At 42.4% G+C, this 18,976-nt stretch overlaps 1 protein-coding gene across 1 annotated transcript in view; it reads right to left on the minus strand.

Annotated features, from left to right (window-relative positions):
- The window catches only part of RSPO3 (R-spondin 3), a 61,987-nt gene that overhangs the window by 16,819 nt on the left and 26,192 nt on the right, over positions 1 to 18,976 (minus strand). Inside the window, exons 2-4 of the mRNA XM_010562502.1 lie at positions 10,139 to 10,330; positions 8,521 to 8,667; positions 5,915 to 6,112 (exon numbers count right to left, since the gene is read on the minus strand). Of these exons, the coding sequence (XP_010560804.1) occupies positions 5,915 to 6,112; positions 8,521 to 8,667; positions 10,139 to 10,330 (537 nt within the window). The remainder of the gene's footprint in view (positions 1 to 5,914; positions 6,113 to 8,520; positions 8,668 to 10,138; positions 10,331 to 18,976) is intronic.

Raw genomic sequence — 18,976 nt, forward strand, 5'->3', positions numbered from 1 at the left:
GAATAAGCAGGTGTACAGCCATTACTAGATGCTTACCAACAAACACAATAAAACACTGCTCTAACCTTGATTTTGCCAACACTAAATGAAATTAGTATTGGGAATGAGTATTTTTCAACTCTACTTTTTGTTTTACTGACTCATGAATCCCCTGAAACACGCTGTCTTCCTTACAGAGTCAGCCTGGGTGAACCTTGGTTTAGATTTTGCAGTGTTGCAAAATCATTACCGTGCAGATGGAGAAAATGCGCCCTTTAATTTAAAAGTTAGCGGGTAAAAATCCAGATCACTCATACTAGGCTGTCCTTAACAGTCATTGGAAAGAAACAGGCACTTTCAGGAGGCAAATTATTTTGCCCTTCTTAGAATCCATCTTACAGTGTCATGCATCCTCCTACCCAGGTATGGTTTTAACCCCTCCAATAACACAACCTTGCTTTGACAAAAACAACTAATTTTTAGCTGTCCAGCTTATGTGCAGTGAATCCCGTCATGCTCTTGCCAGGCCTATGGAGGCTCAGTGGAGTCCCAGTTTGTCACTCCTTGTCTGAATTCTCAGATAGCAGACCCCTCTCCGTGAAAATCGCATCCATGTCAAACTCAGATTGTCCAGTGTGACAACAGAGCTCAACAAAATGCACAAGGAACTGTTCCAGAGGCCTGGCAGTCCAGAGTTTTGGGGGAAAAATAGGTATTACCACATGAATAAACAGATTGATGTGGCACATACCTATGCAAGTCTTAAGTGGCTACATAGGAGTTTCTGTGGGTTGTGAAGAACATGAAACCCTGATTTTCTGTGCCGTGATTCAAAACCTATACAAAGAAGTGTTGAAACTCCCACTGATTTAAAATGGTTTCCTTCGCTACTGTACTCCCACGTACCTTTTAAAATGTAATGCAACTTACACATCTTTTAATTTAGTAGGGGTCTCTTCTTTTTCTTTCTCCGTTTTGCCTGGGACAGCTTAGCTGACTGTTATTGAAATTAGTGCACCTCAAATGGAGATCAATTGCAGAAACTTTTCTTTGGGAGAAGGACTAAAGGGACAGCTTAGTTCAGACTCCAGAGCCCTCTGTGCTCTGTTGTTACATGGATCCATATGGCATCAGAGCATGTGCATTAGAGTGGGTAACTCAATGAGATCAAGTTAAGTGAGTGAAATTAGTTTATTGCCTAATATTTTAAGTTTGTTAGTATTAAGTTACATTGTGTTCAGCTAAAGTAAATTCTTGATTAATGGCTTGGGATTTTTAGCTGAGTGGTGTGTTTGGAAATCTGATGGATACCTGATAGGATTCCTTCCTCACACCATAGCCAACAGAAGACATTTTCAGCCATGATCTAATTAATATGTTTGAAGCATTATGCAGACATATAGCAATAAAGGGGGGAGGAACTAGTTCAAAGAAACAGCAGAGATGACCTGAGTCTCAGTTCTCTCAGCTATTCAAATCAAACCTGTTTTTTTATATTCACATGTACACAGTTCAGGATAGAAGCATTTCTTTTACTTTATTTCCCCAAAATATATAAATTTCCTCATTAAAACTGCTCAACAACTAATCCTGTTCCCTCGGTTCCCTTCTGTTCACCAGTCTGCATCTGGAATTCAACTCCTCATCAGAAAGACACTGCTTTCTCTCTTATTCTTGTACACTAAAAAGAAATCACAGCATAATGTCTGAATTCTCCTTACAGCACAAACCATTAACTGACAAGCTACCTTGCCCCCAGGGGCTTGCAGTCTTGTGAATTTTGACTACAATTGCCCCTCTTCCTTTCATAACGGTATCCTGCTTTCAGACTCTACAAGGTAACAATTCCTACACTTCACAGTGAAAAAGAAATATGCTGTTCTACATTCATCCCACTGTGTCTTCATGTCTAATGCTTGAATTTTTGCCTGTCAGGAACAGGAACTTTCTTTGGTCTGTGTTTGCATGGAACTGGATGCAGTTAACATTAGTTCTCTCCTTTGAACATCTAAATGCCACCAGCATGCAAATGAATCAATATATGAACAAGCAACAACTGAAATGTATTATTTATTTGTTTACAACAATACAGCTGTGTAACCAATGTAGCCAATCTATTGGCATGCATAATACCCAGCTTTCTAAGATGTCTTCCTTGTTCATAACTACGCACTTCATCTTTTGGTGAGCTTTTTTAGTCTCTTCAAACTGATCAGAACATGTTCTCTGAAAGCACTTAAAACTGTCTGCTCTCTGGGGGGTTTAGTTGGGTCTCAACAGAAAGTCATATGGTGAATGTTCTCTTCTTGGCAGAATTACTCATGCATGAAAACATGCAATTCCTTCCCCACAAATGCTTTTGTATGCAATTCTGATATTTGTCTTTTGGCCAGTAAAAGTCAATCATCTCACAGATTTGCAGATAGCAGTCCAAAGCGACTTGTGTTTAGCCAGAGCACATTTATTAAGGCAGAGAAATAATATTGATGGATAATGCGCAGTGTTTGAAGAGCTCTGCAAGTTATGCTTTTCCAGTATATCTATTTGCCATTTGCCATTAATGGACATGGCTACATGAAACAAGTGACTCTCGACATATGTCTGTCAGTGAAAGGTAGGAGCCAACAAGATGTTAAGTGTGGGAAGATAAAAGTAACAGTGCACTGCACTGGGGGACCAAGATAAAAAGTGTGAGGGAAGGAAAGGAAGAAGAAGAAACTGGAACTTAAAATCATATAGCCATGCATACTAAAAAGAATTCACCATCATGGGACTAAAAGAGGATAATTATAACATAAATTTCAGTGAGGTTTGGATGGGACTGAACCTATAAAAGGAGCCTATATGTAAAACACATGGAAACTACCACCTCAGAACACACTGGGATCAACTAATTTAGTGCTAAAATGAGTAAAAAGAACATTTTAGATTAGTCAGGCTATTTGTATCCTCATTATTCCCATTTGTTTGCATTCATCCTGAAAATATTAGCACCTTCTCTCAGTAAAACTTCATTTTATAGCCAGTGAGGGAAAAAAAAGTTGTAATAGATCTCACCAGCTCTAATGACACACCAGCAGATGGAAACAAAAAAAACCCCCAGCCCTTTTCATCCATTTTATCTTGTTTTGTGTAGCTGTTCCAGAAACATGTCCTTGCTTCTGTGCGATAGCAGCGACTTAACTGACTAACATCCTGTCTCTGACCTCAACTTCTTGAGCAAAGTCGTTGAGGCATCTGTGACGAGCATACCCCGTCATCATGTGGTCTTTGCCCTAACTCCCTTGGCCACAGACATCTATTCAACATGGAATCAGCAGAGGCTGACCAAGCTAACTCTCTCTCCATGGCCATAGAGAAAAGATTAGCAGCAGTGTTGGTAACTGCTGGGTCTGCTGCTAGACTTCAAATGCCAGTGCCGTGAAGGCTAAACTCCAAGGCAATGCCTGAGAGGCAGTGGGGAGTCGTACAATACAGAAGAGCATTTTCAATATTTCTTAACAGTAAATACAAACTTATTTACTTTCCCTTTCCCAAAGTGTTTTTTGTTGTTACTTCCTTCTGCACTCTCTGACTGGATGTAGCTAGCCATAAGAACAGAGCCTGGCTTAGTTTCTCATGCAATTATTCTGTTGTTGAAACAGGAACAGAAGTTTCTCTCTGTTTAATAAGGGACAGTGGCAGCAGGGAAGATAAGTTGCCTGGAGATTAAGTGGGAAAGCTTCATCTCCCCATTCCAGTAGGAACAGAAGAAAAACTTTTAGCTTATTTCCCAGTTTCCTGGCTTGTCACCATAATCCATACCTTAAAGCTATTTTAACCTAATGTTTTGTGTGTGAATTTCCTCAGTTTTGTTAAGAATTATCTTTTTAAAAAAATTTTAAATCCATTTCCTTGGGAAGGTGTATGAAAGTGAATGGGACAGACTTTTGGGGATACTGAGGAGTATATAGTGGTGGATTTCAGAACACTAAAAAAAAAAAGGCTCACAGACATAGACACACAAATCCCAAGGGCACGGGTAGAGTTCAAACATAGGTTCCATCTGCCTGCATTGGTTTCGAAGGAATTGTCTACTGAGTGTAAAACGGGCTAGAATATAATCTGTGACTTGCTCAAAAGTAGGAAAAAACACACCTTTATGCACATTGCAGAAAAAAAAAGAAAAATATTCATAATTGTGAACGAATTCTTGTGGTGTGCAGTATTTTTCAAGTATGGTTTGGCTCAGATCCCATAAAATAAGAATTGACAGTAACATACGTGAGTAGTTTCTTCTAAAGTACTTACTACACAGGAATGGCAGGCATTTCTCAAAGAGAAATGTCTTGTCCAATCTGAAAAGACTGCCAAATTGCCATAAGCAAAAACACAACATCATTATCACCTCAGAAAAAAATAGCTTCACGGTTCCAAAACTGCAGTTCAGCCCTATATTTTCAGCTCTGGCAAAATAAGCTTTGGTACAAAACAAACCCAAGGACTCTTCCCCAAGTTACAGTGGGCTAATGAGAGTTGTGGCACTGTGCAGGAGCAGAAGCAACCATGGACATTTTGGACGTAGATAAGGGAATCTGGAAATAGCTTGCCTTGGCTGCTCCCCTGAGGCAGATACACCTCTCTACCTCTTGAAGGCATTGCCTGACACAAGGAGGAGGAGGTGACATCTACCCCATGGGTTCCCATAAATCAGTAGATCTAACCAGTTCTTGGGTGAGGGGGAGGCACCTGTAGCTATCTGGGTCATAAGATCCTCCTTCTAATGTTATTTCCTTTCTCATGGGAACCAGCCAACCTTCAAAAAGGATTACAAGCTCCAAACCCCTTTAATGTTTCTATAAGTAATCTGCAGCAACCCTAGCGATCATTTAACAAGGGAACAGTAGGTTACTACTTGGTAGCAGCAGCTCATGCTGGCTCACAGATGTTTACACAGGGGGGCAGCTGCTCCACGTGTTCCACTCATCCTCAGAAGGGGTTAAACCTTGCTTTTGAGTTGGGAGGAAAGGGGGAAATAGAAGGGATGGGGAAATGGGAAAGATGGGGAAAATGGGAGGGATGGGGAAAAGGAAATATTCCATCGACGCTCCTGTGCCAACCAGAGTAACTGCACCGGGGGCAGAGGAAGTAACTTCCCTGCTGCACGACGGGCAGAAAAGGGAACAATGGAACAACAATCTTTACTGGGTGGAATTGGTATAAATTGTTATTTCACAGACTTCTTAAGCATCTCGCATTCTTAACATGTGGGATGTCCTTCACTAGGTGCTGTGATGGGGAATAAGTCCAACAAGCTGGCTCACATGGAGGGGTGGTTCTGCTGGCATTCTTACTTATTGGGTGAAACCAAGTGGAGTTTCCCTTGGCTGCCATGCAGTGTTGTGGCCTTTCTCCCACACTGGGACTCCATGAGCCAGATGCAGATGGCAGGATCAGGCCACATTGTTCAGCCAGAGCTAGTAGAAAGAGTTCAGGGTGGGAGAGAGGCCACAGTGCTGCAGTTGCAAGAGTTATGGTCTTACCTGTAGGGAAGCACAAAATAGGAATCGGTTTGGAGGAATCTCATGGCTAAACCATGAAACTTGGCTGCCTGATACCCAACAAACAACTCCCATCATGACATGTTTTACGATGGATCTTTTTGTTCTGATCTCCACATGCAACCCCTCATCTTGGCAGCTCTTTCAGCAGAACTGAGAGAGAATGTGCCTTCCCATCCAGCCCACCCTGTCCTCTCTAGATCACACAAAGCACAGTTTTTGAGCAGTGTTAGGACTTTATTTACTCCAGGCAAGGGCACAGTTGTCTCCAGCCCAAAGAACACCACATCAATGGGAGCTTTGGTGAAGCCTGCAATCAAGGCCTGGGAATTCAGATGCAAGTTATTAAACAAGCACAATACCAATCTCATATTATGATGATGATAACATGGTACCTTTTCCTTCCTTCTGACATCTCTTTCTCTGTACAATACATTTTCTGCTCTCGCTTGTAGCTGGGCAAGGATTGCCCCTTGCTGATGGATGCTGTACGATCTCTCTGACCCTTACTTCATTTCCTCTTTTGAAACCACATGTTTTTCCTTTCTTTGTGCAAGGGCTCCATGGACTCCACTCACTAGCTTCACAGTGCACTGCAACAAACATAGGACAAGCTGAGCCTGGCCAATATCTTTTTGTATACACAATGCATATGGTACATTAATTTCATTCTGCATCAGCCAAAAGGTGGCAAAAATCAATGCAATTAATCAGGATTTGCAGCAGCGAATTGACAGAAATTGGACTGCTGAGGATATACTGCACAAAAAATGTCAAATAATTATGTCAGTTACTATTTTGTACTCGCTATTTCATAATTCCATTCCTGAAATGGGGCAACAACAACACAATTGCTCTCAATGGAATCAGTTACTGGGGCTTGTTCTGAGGTTGCTTTGGTTTTCTGGAGGTATAAATCCTTGTAGCTTCAGTGGAGTTAAACTTTGGTCATCCCTATGTGAAAGGAGAGTGAAGTCATTGGGTCAAGCTGCTGCAGCTGGTCTCAAAGGTATTGAATTTGGAAATCAATAGAGTGATAAAGGACCAACTGATATCAAAAGGCATTACATTAACAATCAAGTATCTTTGGTGATCTGCTGCTTAGTTTTCAGCTTAAATAGTGAAAGAGCCATCATCTGTAGCATATACAAGCTGTAAGCAGGCAAAGCAGAGGAGAATTTGGGTTGGCGGGGCAGGGGGGTGCAAGCTTTTCAGAAAAGCGCAGGTTACGGTTTCTAAACCACAGTGATCTGAATGCGCATCCTGTACTATCGGGAACTCAAAAGGTGTGCAGCTGGACACTTGTCCAAACAGTGTAGACAAAAATGGGAGTAACCTTGGAAGCTTGACAACATGCTCTTAATAACTATCCTTCTTTGGTGCCACCTCCTCAGTATCCTTCTCTTGATAAAAAATAGTAAACATTTATATTTACTTTATGTTCACATGTGTGCTTAAGACTATAAACCACCGCTGAAGGAGGAAAGACTTCCAGCCCTTCTATAAGGAGGAATTTGTAAGTCAACATTTTTCCAGCTCCAGAATTTACTTCCAAATTTTTCAAAACCTAAAAATATAACTGATCTCAGGCAATCTCTGAGCCTTCCTCCAGTGAATTGTCATGTGGGTCATTTTGTTTTTCATATTACACTGGAGCCCTCCTGTTAAAATAATTGGCCTTCACGTGCACAAAAAGGTTCTGTTTTTCCTCCGTAGCTTTAAATGGCTTTTCCTAGTTCAGACTGACTCATTGTTAAAGCAGCTAAGTCTACAGCACTTGGAAACAGCCATCAAGAAACAAAAACGACTCCTTGAATTTCTTTCAAAGATGAAAGTCTTTGCTCGAAAATAAAACCATAAAAACCATCACTACCACCTGAACTAATATACATTTGAGAAGGAAAATGCCAAACTACTGTACACTATTTTTATTCCTGTGTTACTTCCCCTCCAAAACACGTGATGCCAAGGAGAGCTATGTGCATGATACTGTGGGGGAGGAGATTTCCGTCATGGCCAGGCTGTGCCTAAGTGCTCCCTGGTTACTGGTGGCTGAAGAGGTTACGGCTTCCACCGCAGTTCACAGCCCTCAGCCACCACAATTCACAGCCGGCAGACTAAAATAAGCTGAACCTTGCCGCAGCTTCGGCGTGCCCATGGCAGGGGATGTCAACTGCAGCAGCCCGGAGGCAAATATATCACTCGTTCTGCTTTCAGCTGGAGGGGTGGCAGAGGGATGGAGCAGACAGTTAGGTGTGGTGACCTCCAAAATCACCCCAGCTTGGAGCTTATGAGTCAGAGGCTGGAGAGATACAAAAGCAGGTCTCTTCTCTGCAGCCAGTGAGTCACAGGACCAGTGTTGCCAATCTCATTCCTTCAGTGACAGTGCCACGCTCTTTGGTGTTTTATTTTAATCCTCAGTTTCTGGAGTCAGGTGATTAAGCACATATACTGTTTGGGCGTTTAGAGGATTGGTGGGGGGCTTGTTTTTTTTTTCCTTAGTGTTTTAGTTTCTAGCCTTCGCCTTTGTGAAGGTAAGGTTCAAAATGTTGACACACACATGCTTTGAAGGCTCAGGTAGTACAAAGGAGCTAAAGCAAAGCAGTTAGTATTTTAATCTTTCAACTACATGTAGGGTCTGGCTCAGGATTTTTGAACCTTTGATGTTAGCTGTGCTGCATAACACCGTAACAGAGCAAGTAAGAGATGGATGTCATTCTACCTCAGGGCAGACCAAACAGGCTGTATTTCCCGAGGCAGAATTGCCCTTAGCGTCAAGGCTGTGTTTGTGGGGCACAACCGAGCTTGTGCCTCTTATGAAATGGCAGACTTGGGAAATACCTTGACTTTGTTGTGCTGGGGAATACATTTTGTGATGCAGAACATTTCCATGTTAAGTTGCACTTCCCTCATGGTGTAACCGATCTTGCAACTCATGCTCTCCTTAGATCCCCCATCCCCTGTGAGAAAACCAGGCAGGACACAGGAGGACCGGACTTACCGATGCTAGTGCACTCCATCGTGTGATTGTTGGCTTCCAGCCCATCAGGGCACTTTTCAAGGCACTTTCCACTGTATAAGTAAAACCCACTTTTACACTTTGTGCAGAAGTTTCTGGTGAAGCAGGTATCACAGTCAGCTTTACATTCTGAAATGCAAACAGTAAACAATGTTGTCGCTCTTTGCCACAAAACGCCATGGGCTTTTTCACATATACCAGAATCACACAATTCTAGCAATGTTAAACAATCTTCAAAGGAAGCAAATTATATTTAGATCTTCGTGGCCTGTACACACAGTAAGGCCAGCCACAAGTGACCTTGGCATGAGTGAGGATTTAATAGAGATGGCCTGATGCTGAATGGCCTCACACTGCTTGTCTTGCAGACCTATGCAAACAGAAGACAGAGCACAGCACATCAGAATAACAATATACTGCTTCTGCCCTACACTGACACAGCATAGGTACTAATTAACCCCAGAGGGCACAGGTACTGGGACAGTTCTGCACTATCTATCTCCGTTCATCCAGGAGAAATAAAAATACGCCAGAATTTAGAATCTGCTTAAGACTGTTTTGCATCAAGATCTTTTTCTTTTTTTAAATGACTCCCTGATGTTCAATCAGAGGTCCTGTAGTATTTCATTAATTCTCTACGTGACTACCCAAATTGGCATTAGTGGTATATTTCCCAGTTCTCAGATATTTTTAAATGAAATACATAAAAACTTGTGTATGGCACAGACCATGTCTGATACGTAAGGCCACACACTGCTAAAAAGTGAGCAAATACTTTACAGTGTCAAGTTACTCTGTAGGACTTTACTCTGGGGTCCGTTCATTAAATAACTTTCATTACCAGGTAGAAACTGGGAGAGTTGCTTGGCCGTCGCTCTTATGTTTTTATATCACCTGCGGGATTAAAAACTGTGAATTCAACAACAAAAAGAGGAGTGGGGAGGACATTATGATCTTTTCCAGTTCATCTATGGTTCAAAATACATAGTGGGCTCAAAATGTGGCCTGAGCAGTAAAGAATACAGTTGGGTTCTCTGTCTCCCAGCCTGGAGGCAACAGGAGTCAGTAACTTCCCCCAAATCAGGCTGAAACCTGGCCAGCTGCTACAGGCATTGAGAGGGCTACACTGAGGGTGAGACAAGCTATCAAGAGACCAGGGCAAACCCCATCTCCAAAGAATGCCACCTGCCCTCTTCTCTCGTCATCGCAGGGGTGAGGAGGGTAAGGGCAGCAGGTTAAACGGTTCCAGCCACCGAGATTCAGCTCTTCGGAGCTGCTGCCGCTCCCTCCTGCTGCTGGAGGGCAGTGCCTGGTGCCCACCGGCGCTTGCTTTTCACATGGGGGTGTAGAGGAGGAGACCACCGCCTGGGTCCTCGGCAGTCATTCACGCAGAGCTGGGATCCCTGAGCTTTAGGCCATTTTGTGATCTTTCGCCTTAACTTCTTGCTCGGGCTAATGTTTACTGCGCTACTATAAAAGAACTGAGCAAAGAAAGACATGGCCTGTCCATCTGCTTCACTGTTGGCTCGACTCCTAAGGGAACACAGCATTCAAGAGAGAGCAAACAAATCCATGTGCTTCCCCTTTCCCCAGCACTTACTTGCACACTTATTAATGTCGGGATACCGTGTCCCATAGTATCCGCTTGGACACGAGGAAAGACATACTCCAATCTGTTTCATGCCAATCCTCTCCAGAACAAAAAAGAGCCTGGGCTTACATGACAGGCATCCGTTGTAGTCAGAACATGTAGCACACCCTCCTTGGCAACCCTGGCTCACATTAGGATGCACTGAGAAGACAAGCATTAAAAAAAAGAACAAAAACAGTGAGGGAACAAGATATTAGACAAGACCATGAAATAATGGCTCCTCTGTACTTGGAAGGGTGGACCATCCACCTCTCTGACAGCTCTTAAAGATTGCTTCATTTTTTCTCGTGTCTCTTATGACCTGACATTTCATTTCAGCGATTATTTCATCTGCATAAAAATGAGAAGCTCAGCTGATGTGCTCACATCTTGCAGAAATAGCTAACAGCAAATTATAGTTGAAATAGATTTTATGGAGCAGCAGCATCCTAGAAAACGGTTATTTTTCTTCTAGTTATTTTCAGTGGTTTTCTGCCTTGTATGCACTTGGCTCAGCAGATAAATACATGTTCACTTATCTTTGCTTTTCCTAGCTGGATCATTAAAAATCAACCTAGTGTATAATTTCCTTCATTGACTAAATGCCATTTGATTGAGTTCTGCTGTGCAGGAATATGCCCTGGTAAGATCTGATGCTAATTTGCCTTAATAAAAAGACAGAGGAGAGCCATCCTTCTCACCCTCCTTCTTTCCCTGGAATGTTCTCCCTGGCAAGTTTTTAATCTCTAACAATTACAACCTGATGTTCAGACTTAACTGTGGCATTTACCCTGCTCCAGACCCAGCATGGAGCATAGGTAGGATTATATTTGCCTTTCAATTGAATTGTTCTAATTCTTCAGACAAGGAAGGGAAAACTTATTACACTCACTGCTTAAGATTATTCAGTTCTTCTTTAGGGGCTTGGGGGTAGCAGAAAAGAGGATGCTATTGCAGACTCTCTTTTCAGTAGCAGACATTAATCAGTGTATTACTTCTCAGTGGTGGAGAATAATGTTTTGCCTCTTCCTGTACTTTAGGAGTTGTTACGTACTTTTACTTCCTTCTTGGCTGCATTCTTAAATAGGAGTTGGATCTGAAAAATAGTTAAGCATCAAATAACTCCAGACCCTGTGTCCCCTGTTTTTTGGCCTTCTCTTGTGTGAAAGACCCAGGCATTTTTCTGAGTGTAAGCTTTCATCTCTCAGCCTGAGATGTCTGGTTATATTTCATCTGTAAGAGAAATCCAGTCCTTGTTCACATTTGTAAATCCTATTTGTAAATACTAGTGGCTTCCTGTTCTGCCTTCTCTTTAGGCCAGTGATAAATTTATAAATATGCACGTGCCATACTTTGATTGCCTATTTTAGTGTTTTGATTCTATTTTTGCCTGCAGACACTGCTAAATAGCTTGCATACACTGTGAACTTGCTTTTGTCAGCTCCTTTCTGTAGATCCCTTGGAGGCAGACCAGAAGCCCATATGACTCCATGGCTTACAGATTGAAAGCCACCACTCTCTGCTAGCTGAGGGGAGTTTGCCTGGTGGCAGGGAAGTTCAGGAATACCTCTGTACTTTGCTCACTTACAGTTTTGGCAGAAAAGACATGGCCTGTGAATGGGAAAAGCACTCCTCTATGCTCTGAGGTTTCAATGACCAGTCCCACAATCTGAGAAACCTCAAAGGGAGTTCAAGTTCACTTTTGCTCTTTCATTAATAGAATGAAGAATGAGGGTTGTTTCTCTCAGCAGGGCTGACCACACAGGAGAAGAGCAAATTTTGGCCCTGCTGCGGACAAATGATTTCAATGAGAATATAAGAACCCAATTCTCTGTGCCCCCAGCGGCACTCGCTTTGTAGAACAACCTGGAGGAAAGTGGTTTTACTACCAAGACACACCACTACTATGAGAATAAATGGCATTCTGCGTATTGGGAAGCTGCAGCCCCCAATCAGTTATCAGACTTGCTTTCACTAGAACCTCAAAATGCTGAGTGCTCAATAAGTATAACATATTTTTTTCTGAGAAGATTCCAAAGGTACAGAGTATATTGACTTTGAAATTAAAAGCCTGAAAAATTGGCTTTCTTTTTAAAGTTAAGTAAATTAAAATGTCCTTGTCTGTCTCTCCCCTGTCTCGTGGCTCTTGTATGAAGCTGCTTTCAAAGGGAGATGCAGTAATGTGATCTAAGAAGCTGACATTATTTAAAAACTATCCATGACTTTCCTTCATTAAGTCTGACAGAGGGAAGAAAAAGCAGCTGAAGTACAAAATAATTGTCATCAAAGCTGCTATATAAAATATGGATGATCGCTTTTGACGGGAAACATATTATGTGTGAGCACCTGTGACACGTCATTATGAATAGATTCTCTTGACAGAGAAAACATTATGTGCAACTGCTCTGAGGTCAAGCTGTGTGTGTGAGCCCTTGAGACAGGCAATACTTCATTACCGAAAGATGATAATTCTCTATAGCTAAGATCCATTACATGGCCAATTTCCATCTCCCTTTTAACTCCAGAAGTATTAAGTGTAATATATAGTGTACTTCTAGCCATTTTCATAATTTCTGCCTCCTTTCATGCATCCCAGATACATTTCATACAAATAACTAGGCAAAAAAAGAAAGCCTGTAGTTCCGAAAGGAGAATCATATTGTCAGTATTATGGAGCAAGGAATAAGTTAAAATATGTAAGTCAAGCTCCATTTGAAGGCTGATTTAATGCCATGTTATAACTCAATTTGTGAAGCAAAACAAGCTCCTGTTCTTGGAAATGCATAGAGCAAAAGTCTTATTGAAAAGTCAGAATTGACATTTTAAATGAAGACAGACTTTTTTTCTCTTAAAAGCTATTACAAGGATCCTTTTTTGATTGTCCCCTATTGTGCTTGGCATTTCTTTGAGCCCTGTATCTGTGTAATGAAACTGTCTCTCATTGTGCTTGTTCTGAATGTTCGGTAGAACCTTATTCTGGCTCAGGCAAGAAGCAAAGCAGGGACAGCTGAGTGCTCCAGAAATTGGTGCTTCTTGAGAGCACAGCACTGGGCTTTGTCACTGAACCTGGGAGAAAATAAATGGTGGAGGAAAAATACTTGTGTCTAGAAAACGAGATAGCATGTTTGAAATAAGGCATCTCCAAACTCCAGCTGAAGATCTTGTTCTTGTTCCCTCTCAGCCTCCTCCCTCTCCGGTTCAGATCCAGGCACTTGTCTGATCCCTGCCACGCAGGGGCCGGTCCCTCCCTTCCTGCAGAGGCCAAGTGGGGTAGAAGGATTCCAGAAGGAAATGGGGCAAACTCAGGCTCTGAAACATCTCTCTGCCACAGAGAGGGAACTTATCACTGCTGCGTACGGAACTGGCCCTTACTATTCCTCTCTCATTGCAGCAAGGTTAGTTAGTGCCTGCAGATCTCAAGCGCTTCAGCAACTGCACGCCGTAACCATGAGGAAGCAACCAGAAGTTTTACCTCTTTTTTTCTCCCATATCAAATACTGTGAGCTCAGAGTTTTAAGTGATGTGCCGCAACAAGCTGGGAACATAAACCCCATCTGGTGAAATCTGGCCATGGTACACCCCGTGGAAGCATTGCTTCAAATTTCTAAACTTGGGTCAACAGTAGAAATGGGTAAGTAATGTATATCCACTTTAAGAAACACTTTGAAGTCTACAGGTGAAAAAACACTAGGAGAGCGCAGACCACTCCTGTTAGCCCCAAGTTTTAGATGTGGTAAGAGGGACAAAGAGAAGTCCGGTCTCTTGGCAGAGGGGCAGGCCCTGTGGCCTCCTGGGTTAGGCACCGGCTGCAGAACCAGGAGGTCTGGGCTTTAGCATTGCAAATAGGTCCAAGAAATGCTCTTTCTTGTAACCACTTGGTCTTTGGTGCAACCTGCTCCATTATAAAGACAAATAAAATGAAATAGAAAAAATTCTCCACAACCCTCAGAACTGACTTCGATGAGGATAAAGTATTCTATGCATGGGCTGTTAGGAGCAGTGTCTGCCATTAGAGATGGCCCTACTAGCCGTCAAGCAGTCTGCCCTCTTGTATTCAAACACTCTTTGAGCACAGTGAAATCCTAGACTCCCAAGGATGGAAAATACAACACAGCAATGGTCAAAAGCAAGTGGTGGGAGCACAGAGACCCACAGACAAGTTCTTCCCCATCTCTTACACAAGCGTCAGCCAGGCCTGCTGACTCATCAGGTACAAAGTATGTGTGTGCAGGCGCGTGACTGGCTTTAGGTCCAGAATCCATCCCTCCATTTTTCCTTTTATAAAACCTAAATACTGGAGATCAGAGAAGACACTAAGTTAATCTTGAACTATTCTCTTCCCCTGCCTGGCTTTAAGCCCTTTTTGGCTTGGAGGCCTTTTTTTGTGCAAGCTGTTTGTTCAGATATTAGTTTTAAGCCTCATTAGCAAATGAAATCACTGGGGATTTTCCTTTCTCAGAATATTTTCCAAAGCCCTGCTCTGGAAACAATGAGTTGTGGTCTCTCTGTTAAAAATAGAAAGTTAGGGACAAGGAGCTGAATTTGAGTCTCAACTTTCAATGATGAGACAATAGGAGATTTTGACAGCATGCAGCAAATAAATTCTAAAACTTTGCAATGAAAATTTTCTATCAGCTTTACTTTATATATAGATTAAAATTTATGGGATCAAAAAACAAAAATAAGAAAATGCAGGAGGGATCCAGGTGGGCGTGTCTTCTGACAGCCAAAGGAAAAGCTCAGGGTAGAAGAATATTCTTTGCCCGTTTGCGGCAGCTGAGGTGCACTGTCTCATCACCAATCTTCAATGACAAGATGTCCGTTTAGAGGCTCGCTCTTGAAATGGATGTGCTAGACAAATGAAATCCATGCCTGTTAGAGAGCTGCTGCTACTCCTGGTTTCTTGGGCTTGTGCATTCTCACAGGAAATATTTTCACAGCAGAACTGCTCTGGAATTTGGCCTCCCCAGTTGGCCTGCCCCTTGCCACGAGACCCAGGACCTGCCTCGGAGTTACCCACCCTGCAACATCCACATGGGCACCAGCCCTTGTGCTGGGGGGGAATTTGGGACGGGATATTACGGGTTTTCTTCTCTCTTGATTGCTCCATGGATTCACTGGTGTTCATTTCTCTGTCTCTCGCCTAGTGCGAAGTAGCTGCCTGTGGCATTGGCCTGAAAACAATACTCCATGTAAAGCAGAGCTACTCTTAATCATGCAGACCATCCTTTAGGCAAACACAAACAGCATTTGGCAGTGAGCTCTTCTAATGAGAAAGTCATTAAGGAATTCAGTTTGCAAACCACAGCGTATTTCCTCAGACTCTTTCTTGGACAGCGTTTCTCTGTGTGGAAATGCATTAGAAACGGAACAGACAATGGCGGGGCAAGAACACTGAACCAACGTGTAGGCAACGTGCAGTGAGGAGCAAGGAGAAAGCCCGCGAATGGTGGGACAGCACGGGGACAGCGTGTACACATGGGTTTGATAAGTTTGTATTATCACTGCTAAATAGATTGCCAGCCTGGGCCAAGGTGAAACCTGAGCTCAATCTTGCAGGCTAAGCTCTGCTTGATCGCTTGGCCTTAAATCACCCACAGGGAGGGAAGGGACTTAATGTGTCGAGATGGGGCAGCAGCTGGGCTCTGCAGGGAAGATAGACCCAGACGTGGCGATTGCTACATTGGATTGGCCATAAGTTTTCTGGGATGCAACCAAACCAGTAGTGATAGCTGAGGAATGAGCACTCTCTGTCCAGCCTCCCCTAGATCTACAGGAGTCTGAGGCGGCCTTGAAAGGAGAGGCAGCTGCAAAAGGAGCAAAGAGGAAAAAACAGCCTAAAAGTCAACTGTTAAAGGCTTTACATCTTCTGTTTCTTTTTGTGATTTGTGCTTCACAAATACTTAAAGTTTTTTTTAAGAGGATGGCAACTCCTCCAGAGATTTGCCTGACTTCAATTTTACTTCAGAGCATTGCTGCCTTCTATGGCACAAAACACATAACAAAGAAGATCCTCAAGTGTCCACCTGTGTTTTGAAGGAAAAAGATCCCATAAGCACTGAAAAAAAGTTTCCTCGAATATCTGCCTGGCTTGACAAAATATCTTCCTTCTCAAGAGGCACTTCCCATCTGAGGGAAAAGAAACCAACTTGTTTTGTTCACCAAGTGTCAATGGTTCTAAAGAGCAACAGAAACATAAATATGGGACTATCCCAGTCTCAGGGAGTATCTGTAACCATTTTGTAGTGATGTCTACGAGCAAGGAAGCCCTCAGCCCAAATGGCCAAGATCTCACTGAGGACTGCCTCATCATTATTAAATACATGTCTGGCAAAGTGATCCTCGAAATTAAGTATACTGGCTGCCAGAACACATTTCCCCTGAATTTGGTTAGAAAGAGCATCAACAGGCTGAAAAATCTCACCAGGGGTGCAGAGTTTTATGCAGTCTCCTAGCATCTTCAGCACAACAGAAATCAGCCACAGCAACCACAAATGGCTCCTTCTCATTCCAGAGAGTTTTGTAAATAAACTGAAAAATTCTTTTCATGGAGAGAGAAGGGAAATTGACTTTTTTTTTCCCATGTACTATGGAGCACCACCAAAATTCAGGGATCCAGGAAGTTTAACCAGTATAGGAACCAAAGAGGATCCCTGAGGCAAGTTGCCTTAAGCACTCTGGTAGTGATGGTAAAGGTAGGACCAGGTCATGCAATACGTTCTCACATCAAGTTCTAAATCCTATAAGCAACTACAGATCTTATTTTTAGAGCCAGCTGTATTTGTTTCCAAATACCCAGCCATCAAGACTATACATTGTGAATCTTCTCTAAAAATGGAAAGCTGAATTACATTATCTCCTCCTTATTGTCTAGATAGGAAGACCTGTTCTAGAAGCAAAAGTATGGGATCTATAAAGAGTAGCAACCTAATAGTTGTATAGTCAACATGTCATGACACTTGTCAGACTCAGCTACTTGCAAATAAAGCATCTGTGCTGAGATGAAAAAAGGAGGCCTGAGTTTTGGAGAGAGGATATATTTGATGCACATATGTTTAGATTATTTTAATACTCTAATCCTGCAAGATGCCGTCATGAAGATCCCCAGTTGATTTTACTCTGTTCTTCTGCACACAGAACTCTAAAAACAAAGTTGTCAACATCACTGTGACTTCCATGACTCCCCAATCTTTTCCCGACAAGACGCATACTTCCATCAAGTAAAAAAGCACAGCTGTATATTGCACATGCTCATTCTTTGAAGTATGCAGTCTTTCTGCTTGATTTTCTGCTTGATGCTAGCGTTCCATCTGTCATTTATGTATTTCTAACAAAACTCATTGGTGCTCAGGTTGTCCTGGTGGCAGCAGAGCCTGCCCCCACCCCCTCCCCCCCCAATTTGCTTCTCCTGTTTTGTTCCTTTAATGTACTGGAGACTTTTATTGTTGCGTATTACACAGATGCTCGTGTACTTCCAAGCTGTATAAGGATCACTCAGCTCATACTGTCAACATTACACAACTACAGTAGCATTTGCAAGTTTCTTGTTTCCCACAGGGTCTTTTGAGACTAGAGTTTTTCTCTCAAAGTTTTGTTTCAGAAACCACAGAAAGAACAGCAGGATGTAACAGATTTTACTTTCCATGCTGGGGACTAGGGAGAAGGGTTTAGACAGCAAAAGCCTGTAATCCCATGTTGAAGCTATGATTTTCTACTACCATGTTTACAGCGTTAAAAAATTAATAAGCCAGACAGCAAGCCAGCCCACTGCCTTGGCATTGTTCAGATGTGCCTTTGGTCAATTATTTAATATCCTCCCAATTTTATATATTTTCCTAAATGGAACTGATCAAAAGTTTGTACTGAATGAAATAATTTTTTCTGTGTAATGATTAAATTCATACCATACTGAAGCTAACTAAAAGCCCCAAAGTATGTTGTTTGCAGTGGAACTGTTCTGGACTGATGCCTGCAAACATTGAAGCATAACCTGTCTCTTTAAATGCAAGTGTCACATCAAGATATGAACTCAGAGTATAGATACTAAGGAGTATCACAGTGCTGGAAGGTCTCTAAAAATTATTTTCTACTATTTGTAACAAGGAGAAACTCTGATCTCAGATTTTTGTAAAGGAAAAAGGGTAAATTCTCCAGGCTGACCGGACCATGCATCTGTCGGTGACACAAAATACTGTCCAAAATTCCAGGTTTAAATTAATGATTAAAATACTAGCCCTAGTGACTGCTTCTCTGTGGTAGTTCTGTGCAGTGATGAATATGCCATCAACTCTCAGCAAATGATGACCCAACTATTTTCACTTTTCTCTCATGCCACTGGCACCCATGCCAGTCTAAAAAAAGAAGTCAAAGGTTTTTGAGAGCAAAGCGTGAACAATACGATATGAAATTCAGTTCAACTCTGATGGAAAACAGACAAGAGGCTTCATCACCAGTCAGCTTGGACTCACTGACAGAAGTCCTGGCCCACCAAAGCCAATGGCAAAACTCCTGCGAAGAGATGGGGGTGAGGATTTCACTTATTTGTTAATCGATGTTAGGGTAGTCCATGGTTTGGAGTGCAGTTATCTGATTTTTAGAGGGCAGTGTGATTGGGTGGCCTGTTTTGATTGGAGTTAAGTAACAGGACGAGCAAGATTTAAGTAGGCATCTGATTCTTGAGAAACCGACTCAGTTCAACATCTCCGCGTGCTTGGCTCTTCTTGTGAAGTAACTATGAATGGCATGTAGTTAGGGCTTGTTTCATCACCCCTTCTGTGCGCTGCCCTCCCTTTGAAGTCTGAGCCTTCC

Source organism: Haliaeetus leucocephalus, unplaced genomic scaffold (genome assembly GCF_000737465.1).
Source record: "Haliaeetus leucocephalus isolate CR32 unplaced genomic scaffold, Haliaeetus_leucocephalus-4.0 Scaffold160, whole genome shotgun sequence".
Classification (NCBI taxonomy): Eukaryota; Metazoa; Chordata; class Aves; order Accipitriformes; family Accipitridae; genus Haliaeetus; species Haliaeetus leucocephalus.